This window comes from Podarcis raffonei, chromosome 16 (genome assembly GCF_027172205.1).
Source record: "Podarcis raffonei isolate rPodRaf1 chromosome 16, rPodRaf1.pri, whole genome shotgun sequence".
Classification (NCBI taxonomy): domain Eukaryota; kingdom Metazoa; phylum Chordata; class Lepidosauria; order Squamata; family Lacertidae; genus Podarcis; species Podarcis raffonei.
The window spans coordinates 15479276-15489683 of record NC_070617.1 but is presented as its reverse complement, the minus strand read 5'-3'; the positions used below and the strand labels follow the sequence as shown (position 1 = coordinate 15489683).

Below are 10408 nucleotides of genomic sequence, written 5' to 3'. Positions count from 1 at the left end.
CCTTTGCGACTGATTCAGTTGGAATTAGAGGAAGGGTCACATCTTGCATCCCATCTCACCAGCTATGCATGCAGATGGTCCCAAGAGCTCAACCACAGGGATGGAACTGGGAGCAGAAGGTTCCTAATTTCAGGGTCGTGGGTTCGAGCCCCACGTTGGGCAAGAGATTCCTGCGTGGCAGGAGCCAGACTAAGATGCCCCTCGTGACCCTTACCAACTCTAGGAGCCTCGCTGCCCCGTGGCCCGGCATCCTGTCTTCACAGTGAGCCCCGCGTGGCGTCTCCGCGTTGGGCTGTGAAAGAGCCCACACCTGCAAGCCCGGCGATGCGCTGCTGCCAGCCCGTGCCGGCAACATAGCGTAACCGCAGGGGCGCGTCTGGGGCATCGGCGCCCGGGAGGAGGGTGGCGCTGGTCCCTGCGGGCGCTCCCGCTCCGGCGGCGCCCTCGCCCTCCTCCTCCTCCCGCTCCCAGCTGGGCCAGGTGTCGGGTTGCGCCCATCCCACCAGCATCGGGGCGGGGCGCTCCTCTGGCTGCTCCAGCGTCGGCGGCGGCGGCGGCATTGCTGGCCGGGCTCCCGCGGCGTCCTCGCCTGTCCCGCTCCAGCTCCGCGGCGGCGATCATGTGCAGCCCGGTGGAGCGGCGCCTGGCCGGGCTGCGGGAGGCGCTGCTGGGCGAAGGGGCGGCGGCCGAGCCGGGGCTGGAGGCGCTGCTGGACCTGCTGCTCTGCGTCCACCAGGAGTGCAGCGGCGCCCCCCTGCGGCGGGAGAAGAACGTGCAGCGCTTCCTAGACTGGGGTGAGTGGGCAGCGGCAGGACTCTGGGCCGGAGGGTTCCTGGGCGCGTGCAGAGCGCTTCTCCGGCGCGACGGGTGGCTTGCGAGGCCGGGGCCAGTCAGTTTCTCGGAGTTAAAACTTCTCCCAGGTGGAGAGCAAGGAGCTTGTTTAGCGTGGCGGAGAGGAAGGTCTGAGGCTGAGTTCTGAAGCATGTAAAGTAGTAACATAAAATACCAGAAGAGGTGAAGGTGGGCCGCGGTTCATGAAGGCGGTCTAGTCCAACCCGCTTTTTGGCTGGCATGTGTCCAACAGGTGCCTCTGCTTGAAGATCTCCAGCCAGGGACAGCCCCACCACCATCAACCCCCGGCAAGGCCATTGGCTCCCTTGGTGAACCCCTCTTGCTGTCAAGAAGTCTCTCCTAACGTTCAACCAAAATCTGGTGCCTTGGATCTTAAAGACTATTAGATCAAGGCTTTCTGGGACAGCAGAGATTTAATACCTAGATGCATACCTAGTATGCACATGGCTTCCCCTCTCTCAAAGGAATTCTGGGGACTGTAGTTTGCTGTGATTCCATGGCACCTGTATCTCTGGGGGGGGGGAGCCGCAGTTCCCTGGATTATTTGGGGGCAGGCATGTGTTTTAAGTGGGCCTTAAATGTATGTTGTGCATCTGCCACACTGTCCAGTGCTTATCTGACACTCATTCGAGTATCTGAATTGCAGAGGTATCACAACCTGCAAACCGGCACCAATTAAACACACCATATTTTGTTCAGCTTTACTACCTGGGGCTCATTTTCTATACCCCTGACCATCTTTGCTGCCTCCCTCTGGACCTGTTCCAATTTGTCCACATAACTGCTGTAGAATGGGTACTTCTCTTTAAGCATGTGCAGAGTGCCTCCCTCCCACTGATTCAACCTGCGGGAGGGACTGAGAGCTACTGAAGGGACCACCCAAGCCCTCTTCTTTCACCCACTATAGACTAGGGGCCATCAGCAGGGCTTCTCCCCAGATGTTTTGGATTTTTAACTCCCATCCGCTCCAGAATCTAGTATGGCCAATGGTCAGGGGTGATGGGAGTTGTAGCGTGCTGTTGACCATCATGGCTGTGGGAATAAGGAAACTGGTTGCTTGGGGTGAGTGGTGGACGAACCGGGCTGATGCTTATCGCAAGAATGGCAAAGCTTCCTTAGCTACGCAGAACTCATCAACGTGGGAAGCCAGTTTATACTGAATCAGACCATTGGCTCTAGCTAGCTCAGTGCAGTCTACACAGACTGGCAGCAGCTATCCATGACCGCTCCCAAGCCTACCTGGAGATGCCAGGAATTGAATCTGGGAGATACCTTTGGGCTTGATTTTGGTGTGTGTGTGTATCTAGAATGGAACAGGTGAAGCCTCCTTTTGGCTAGTTTCCCCGCTAGGGTTGGCCTGTCCCACCTCCACAACAACCCACAAATTATCCTCCCTGCTTGGGACCACCCACAGTCATGCCCCACGGAGGCCATAGTAGGAAATGAATGGACCGGCTGTGCCCTTGCGTCACAGAGAGGGGAACTAAGTCATGGAGCAGTGTGGCGATGTCACACGCCTCGAGTGATGCGCTGAGAATGTAGCCAAGCCAGAAAGGGACCTTCCTACCTCTTGAGATGCCAGCCTTTGGTGGCTTCTCTATCACAGTCAGGGGCTTATTCCTGCATTTCAGAGGGTTCTGCTGGATGATCCTTCAGGTCCCTTCCAGCACCATGATTCTATGGCTTGGTAAAGGAGGGCAAAGACACGGCAGGGCAAATGCCAGCCATGCCACCTGTGGGCTTTGCATCCTGTCTCTTGCTTGTAAAAAGGACCTTGGTGACAGGTCCAGGGGTGGAAATTCAATCTCTCTGAAACAGCAGGACTCTGTGGTGGGTTTAGGGACATCAGGACCCTTTCATGCCAGGTTAGAATATTTGCTGCTGTGACTGACAGCCTTTCTCTGGGGCATCTGAGGCAAGGAAGGCTCTTTCCCACCTCCAGTTTCTTTAACACATTCACACACTCAGAATTTGCATTATTGCCCAGGTTGGGGTGTGGAACCATCAATGTAACGGGCATTCTTTGCCATGCTGATGGGGGTTGTGGTCCGAAACATCTGAGGGCACCAGGTTGCTGAAGCCTGTGTGGTTTTGCTTGATCCTGGGAGATCCTCTTCTCTTCCTCCTCTCATCAACATCTGCGGTGTGTGTGTGCTTGTGTGTTATTCAGAATTTTATTCCTAACTTCTGAGCATAAAAAGGATAAGCACACTCACTTTCCACCACTACCAAGAAGTCCCTCTGTAACTTCACTTCTCACAGTGAGGGAACGGCCAGGAGGCCCTTGGAGCCAGGCCTTGGAGCTCAGACACAACTTTGGGGGGTGTTTCTCTGCTCTATGAAACAGCCCTCCTGGATACTTCTGACTTCTGTTTCATTTAGAATAGTGAGGGTGCCCCACTTTCCTGCTTCAAAGCAGTCAGGGCAGCTTGGAACAATGGTGTTTGAAAACAAAAATAAAAATAAAAACCTGAAACATAGAATTTAACCTAACGGCAGCAAAGGAGACCGATGCAACTGTCCGAGAAGCCACAAGTGTGGTGTTAAGTCGGCGCCTAAAGGCAGGGCCAGCCCAAGACATTTTGCCGCCCGAGGCAAAGGGCCGGATGGTGCCCCTCCTTCCAGAAGCCAACCAGAACACCATTTTGCTTCAACAGTGGTGACAGGACAACCACCTCCACAGTACCTGAAGGCAGCAGGCTAATTGCTAGCTGGTGGGTGAGTGCCTTGGTTTGCTTTCCATCCCTTTGCTGCTGCCTGCTGCCACCTCCCACAACCTCACTTTGCCTAATAGTAGGGCTGGAGCTGCCTAAAGGATGACAAACTTGGCAAGGGAGAGGGATTTCTGACGAGAGAGTCCCATAAACCACGATGCCAACAGACAGACTGCCTTGTCCCACTTGCCACCCTGAGAGCCTCTAAAGGTGTGGCCGGGGGGGGGAGCGGATTGGGGCCACCATTGATCTGAAGGCCCTGGGTTCATACGGGAGAAGACACCCCTTTAGGTAACTTGGTCCCTAAAGTTCTGCAGCTGAATCCACCCCTTTGAGTTGCACCCAGCAACAGCCTGGAGGCCAGCTGAGATCTCCGAATGCCAGCTGCTTCTGCTGAGACTGGCAAGCCTTGGTTAACCGCACAGCTGTCTTATAGCACCTGTTCCTATTGAGGTAAGAGCCAGGATGCAACAAGCAGATGGGCTCCTCTTCAGAGTGGAGCATTTACCCCTCCCTCAGCATCATTTGTTAAGGACACAGGAGGCTGCCTTAGACTGAATGAAACCCAGGCCCTCACACTGGGAAGTGGAACTATAAGCAGAGGTCAGAGAGGGCTTGCCCCACAACTGGCGATGTGAAGGCCTGGGGGGAAAAGGGGGGGTTGGGGGTGACAGTTCCTGCCCCCCCATGTTTATTGTTTTCCCCCCGAGCCTTCACATCTTTAAACCACACCACCAAATACTGCTTACACCAGTTTGTCCTGTTCTGACTGGCAGCAGCTCTCTTATGTTTCCCATAGAGAGAGAGGTTTTTCCAATTACAGTCATACCTCGGGTTGCGAACGTGAACCCGAAGTGCCGCGTCTGTGCCGAAACCCGGAAGTAACCCGTTCCAGTACTTCTGGGTTCGGTGCGGTCCACAACCTGAAAACGTGCAACCCACAGTGTTCGTAACCCGAGGTATGACTGTATCCATTAACACTGGGTTTTAAAGTTGGAAAGAAACATACAGCCTGGAGACTTAGATGGGTCCTTTGTGCCTTGGACATAGGACGTTGGATTTTGGTTCCAGAAATGTGATATTTGCAGTGGCTGTGGACCAGAAACATTTCCCCAACCCTATCAGTGTGCATATGTGTTCAACCCCCCCCCCCCAATAGCATTAGGCCCATCCCCATCCCCTTTTCCCAACACCAATGCTGGCACAAAACAATCCCCTTTTGTGACGGTTACAAAAGAGCTGAATTGTATTGTATCAGGAAATATAATTCTATCACATATAAGGACTTAAGAAGAGCTTGGTGAATTCCTCCAGGGACCACCCAGATGCCCATATGGGAAACCCACAAGAAAGCTCACAGCACAAGAGTCCTCTCCCTTCCTCTGTTTTCCAGCAAGCATAGCTGCCTTCAAAAGCGGAGGCAGAGCATGGCCATCGTGGCTGGGAGCCTTTGATAGCTGGCTTCTCCTCCACAAATCTGTCCAATCCTCTCTTAAGGCTATCCAAACTGGTGACAGTCACTGCCTCCTGCAGAAGCAAGTTCCACAGTTCTCTAATGATGCACTTTTCCCGCCCGGTCTTCTAGCTGGGACCCATGCTGTCTACTAGTTCTGTGTTGCATGGGTTTTATTCACACATTTGTACACAGCCCTGGAATTTTGTGTTGAAGGGGCAGAAGACGAGAGAGAGCAGAAAGTCCCAAGTGTGACCACCTCCCCAGGTGTGATCCACCCCCCATCAGCATCTCCAGGTAGGGCAGGGAACAACTGCCTTTCTGAAATCCTGGAGAGAGAGAGAGCCTCTGCCAGTCTGTGTAGCTGACACTGAGCTAGCTCATAGTCCATAAGGCAGCTTCCTATAATCCCTAGATAACCTCCCCCACTCTACCCCCCGCTCCAAAATGGGTTAGTCCTGTTTTGAAGATAGTTCTTCTGTCCATGGTTCCATCTGAGTCTTAGTCAGCCCTGTGGGAGTCCCTCAGAGCAAGCAAGGCTGCTTATCTGGACCTTGCAATATTCAGAAATGCAGCTTGTAAATATCTGCATGACTTTGAAGTCTTCTATGAGCTGTTTGCCGGCCCGGCCCTATCGTTAGACAAAGTAAGGCATGTTCCCCTGTTCCCCAGAGGCATTCCTCTCTCAGAGCACAGTGCTGGGTGGGAGTGCCCTCGTGGCCTGTCCCGGAGTGCCTAAAATTGCTGGTTGTCCTCCAGTGCAACAGAGGACAGGAACCCACTGCAGGCATGGAAGTAAGGTTCGTCTCCCAATCCTGTCGCCTTGTGTGTGTGGATTTAGTGGGGGCACCATCTTGCCTTCCTCCAGGCAGCAAAATCCCTCAGGACCGCTCTGGCAATTGCAAACCATAAGGAAAACTGCTGGTGGCAGAGCGGTCTGGCTTCAGGCGGCCTCAGTCCTTACACAGGTGTCTGTTCTACCCTCTTTCTCACTCTGAAAGGGTGTGCAAAGGCTGTCCAGATTGTTACTTGCTGAACTCCATAGAAGAAGGCAGTTCGAGACAAAGAGGCCCACTGGACTGTCTGATCAGGGCCAGCCCAAGTCCTTTTGCTGCCTGACAAAGGGCATAGTCTCCTCAATTGCACCTGGAACAGCAGGCTGTCTGAGGTGGGCTCAGGGCAGGCCATGTGGCATGTGAGCTCTATCCTGCAACAGAGGGGTAATGGCCGGGGGTGGAGAGGATGCTCAGGCGGAAGGGCTGGGCGATGCTGATGCTGCCCTCAGTTGCCTCCTTCTGCCCAATGATAGCGCCGGCCCTGTATGAAGCTTCCTCCAAACAGCTTGAAGCCATTCTCCACGAACGCATAGCCATACCCTCCAACATTTTCGGCACCTAAATCCGGATGCTCTATTTTTGGTTTCAAGCTCTCACGAGAGTGTGAAACTGAAGCCGCTCTGGTTTTTTTTTGTCCTGCGAGACCAACAAATGAGTGGCTTTCGTTCCAGTGTTCTGGCACAACCCTGCTGACTTGCACCAGAGTGAGTGTCTTTTGGTCCGGCGCTTTTGGACCAACAAATGGGAAATTCTGGGATCCAAACAGAAGCCGGGATTGGCTTCTGTGATTCAGGGATTTCCCGCTTTAAATGGGACAGTTGAGGGGTATGCATCTCATCTGAGAAAGCTTGCTTCCCTCTTCTGCCTTTTTGCAACTAGCCAGTCCCAGAGAATTGTGGGAAGGTCTGCAGCCCATGGATGACAGAGCACCTGCCATGTGTCAGAAGGCTCCGGGTTCAATCCCTGCTTGAGGCCCTGGAGACCTGCTGTCAGTCAGAGCAGGCCAGAGTGGGCTAAATGGAACAGTAGTTTGGCTGGCTATGAGGCAGATGTTCTAAGCCTGCTAGTAATTATATGCGCATCAGTGTGGTGTTAGCGGTGAGAGTGTTAGACTAGGAGCTGGTTCCAGGGTCACTGAGCAGTTTACAGCTCTTTAGGGTCTCTGCCACGACCAGGCAAGACTCCTCTTTGCAGATGCCATCAGAGATTGAACCCAAGGCTTTCTGCGAGCCAACAGCCACAATGACCCCTTCTCTCACTCATCTTCATTTCATTTCAGTTCACTTTTAATTTGTATACCGCCTTTCTATATTACTATACATGAGGCGATTTGTGTAGGGCATAAGAAGAGAAGCTTTTTTAGGGGCTATCTTTGGCTGGGTACTCCCCCTAAAAAAAGGTCAACAAGTTCCAACACCTCTTTTTCTAGAAAAAAATGCCCTGCATGATAAAACCATAACTTTAAAATAAACAACTTACACTGAATAAAGCAATCTTCAATAATCCATTAGAGTATAACAGTAAACGGTAAAATTAAATACCAGCAAACAATAATTAAACAGTTTACACGTAACAAGTACAATAAAGAATGACTAAACTATAAGCAATGAAAATAACGGCAAGTCACAATGCATAAAACACCACAAAACCATGTAAATGGATCGAATTGAGAAACAAGGACACACAACTTATAAAATTATTATTTTTTAAATATCCCTAAACTCCTCCCTTCGTTGTCAAGAGAGGAAGGAACCAGCAGGTTGACGATGTAAAATCTGAAGGCTGTTTCTCTAGCTTCCCCAACAAGTGCTGAAGCCAGTCTGTACCCCCCTTGACATTGTCACAACTCCCAACTTTGCCAATGGTCAGGGATGCTGATGATGGGGGTACTAGTTTGGCAGCATCTGGGGGGGGGGCACAGGTTCCCCACAACTGTCATATTGAGGCTAATTCTGCAAGCAGTGGGGATGTGTAGGTCAAGGTGGTGGTCGGGACACTGCCTTTTTCTCGGCGCCTTGTTCCTAACCTCAGTATGTTTAGGGACTGGAGAGGTTGCAGCATTTGGGACTTTTCAGCTTAGGAAACAGGTAAGTAACGGGTGACACAACTGTATACAGAATTGTGTGTGGCATGGAGAAAACAGACAGAAGTTTTTTCTCTCAGAACACTAGAGCTAGTGAGCATCCAATGTGGCTGAACATTCTTAGACCCAGGACAGATAAAAGACCTTTTTCAGGCCGTGAATAGTTAAACAATGGAACTCACTCCCGCAAGAAACAGTGAAGGCCTCAAACCTACATGGTTTTAAAAGAGAATTGGACAAATTCATGGAGGAGAGAGGGCTATTGATGGCGACTGGCCATGATGGCTCTGCTCTGCTTCCACAGATGGAGGCAGCAATGCTTCTGAATACCAGTACAGTTATACCTCATGCTGCGAACACTGCGGGTTACGCCCTTTCAGGTTGCGTCCTGCGGTGAACCGGAAGTACTGGAAAGGGTTACTTCCAGGTTTCGCTGCTCACCCATGCGCAGACGCGGTGAATTGCGACCTGTGCATGCGCTGTATTCCTTTCAGGTTGTGAACGGGGCTCCGGAACGGATCCCGTTCGCAACCAGAGGTACCACTGTAGCTGGAAACCACCGGAGGGGGAGGGGGGCTCTTGTCTTGCTTGTAGGTTTCCTGGTTGACCCCTGTGAGAACAGGACTAAGAGAGCCATTTCCCTGATCCAGCAGGGCTCTTCTGTTCTCATTCTGAGAGCTTTTGGTGCAGGGGGCGGCCGGTGGCCTGAGAGCACTCCAAAAGGTCTGCAACAAGCCATTGTGATCATCTTTAAAAGCCAGCTCTCCCTTGCCTTCCTGCATCCCCACTCCCCTCCGAAATGGGCTTTCGCTGCTGTCCGGTTGGTCGTGGAACTGCTCCGCAATGCTGCAGCTGTTCAGAGGGGGAACTGGCAGCCTCAGGATGTTGACAAGGAGGGGAGCTTCCTTGCAGGCAGGCAGGAAGAGAGGAAAACTTCACGCTTGGGCTTTTTGGGTAGTAGGAGGGGAAATGAAATGTTCCGGTGGCAAGAAATGAAGCCTTGGGAACTGTCTCTCTCAAATAGCAGTAGAAACACGTGGACCTCCAGTGAAGCTGAATGTTGGAAGATTCATGACAGGCCCAAGAAAGTGCTTTTCCACGCAGCACGTAGATAAAACTATGGAACTCCCTCCCACTGGAGGCAGCGATGGCCACCAAGCTAGATGGCTTTAAAAGAGGATTGGACAAATTCGTGGAGGAGGGAGCAATCGATGGCTGCTCCCCAGCTGGAGGCAGCAATGATTTTGAAGGCTGGAGAACCACAGGAGGAGAGAGGGCTCTTGTGCTTGGGTCCTGCTTGTGAGTATCCCACAGGCGTCTGGTTGGCCACAGTGAGAACAGGATGCTGGACTAGATGGGCCATGGGCCTGATCCAGCAGGGGTCTTCTTAGGCTCTTCTGCCAAGCAGGAAGGCCAAAGAGGTGTTTCGGCAAGGTGTTGAATTTGCCCCATTGGAATGAACTTAGCAGCTCTCATAACAGAGGAGGTTCCTGTGGCTTCCTGCCCATAGCATGATTTAACTCAAAGGCAAGGAAGAAACCCAACCACCAATACCACCACCACCACCTTGGTCTTCCCCTATCTTAATAACCGGGGCCGCAGCCCCCACCCTGCACAGGGCCCTCCCTCCTCTTTGCCTGCATGGATCCATCTCCTGCCAGGATAACCACTTGAGCGTTCCTTCTGAGCAAGATGTGATGTAACTCTCGCCACCCAACCCCTTTCCCCCTGTGGCTCCTTCTTAACCACGTGAATTGCACTCCGCAACCAGACAGGACCTGTTCTTCAAGTCTGGGTGCTGGGTGGGTGTGTCCTTGATCTTGCAGCGTAGATATTTTTAATCTGGGACCCAAAGTGTGCTCCCTCGGTGACGGTGGTGGTTGTTTGGCAAGGGATGTGCATCCATTCCTGAGGTGGATGGAAGGAGCAGAAGGGTTGCCTGAGGACTTGGTGCAGAAACCAAGGAAGCTGCCAGACCCTCGACCCTCCCATCTAGCTCAGTGTTTCCTACATTGACTGGTGGTGGCAGCAGCTCTCGGGGAGTCTTGGCCCAACCCTCCTTGGAAACGCCAAAGATTGAGCCCTGGGCCCTTTTGCTTGCAAAGCATGCACTCTGCTCCTTCCCCATAAAGTTAAGCAAGCTGTTAGTCCTCATGGGGTTTGAATAAAGGGCAGGAAGCCACCTTCTAGCAAGTTAGCAGGTGCACTAACTCTGGGGTTCTGCAGGGGTCTTCCCCAGCCCTTCTGCATGCAGAGCTGGTGCTCCAACTCCTCCGTGGGGTCTGCCGAGCCTTCCTGGTTGGCTGAATTGACAGCCTGCCCCCTTCCTAGCTCAGCCTCTTGGGAGGGGGCGAGCTGCTTGTGCACTGCATGGCTGGAACAAGCCAGTATCTCTGCAACCTGGGCTGTCTATCCACAGAGCTGCCTGCCTGCCCCTCCCTTGGGATCTCCTTCCTGCCCCACCAATACT

General features: G+C 52.7%; 1 protein-coding gene across 4 annotated transcripts in view; it reads left to right on the top strand.

The window, feature by feature from the left end:
* The first annotated feature begins 347 nt into the window (after positions 1-347).
* Positions 348-10408, top strand: part of CDC42BPG (CDC42 binding protein kinase gamma) — a 55613-nt gene continuing 45552 nt past the window's right edge. For 3 of the 4 annotated variants that reach the window (XM_053368908.1, XM_053368907.1, XM_053368906.1), the window contains exon 1: positions 551-794. In XM_053368908.1, the coding sequence (XP_053224883.1) occupies positions 620-794 (175 nt within the window). In that variant the 5' untranslated portion in view covers positions 551-619. Of the gene's footprint in view, positions 795-10408 lie in introns of all 4 variants that reach the window. The other variant, XM_053368909.1, reaches the window with a different exon arrangement.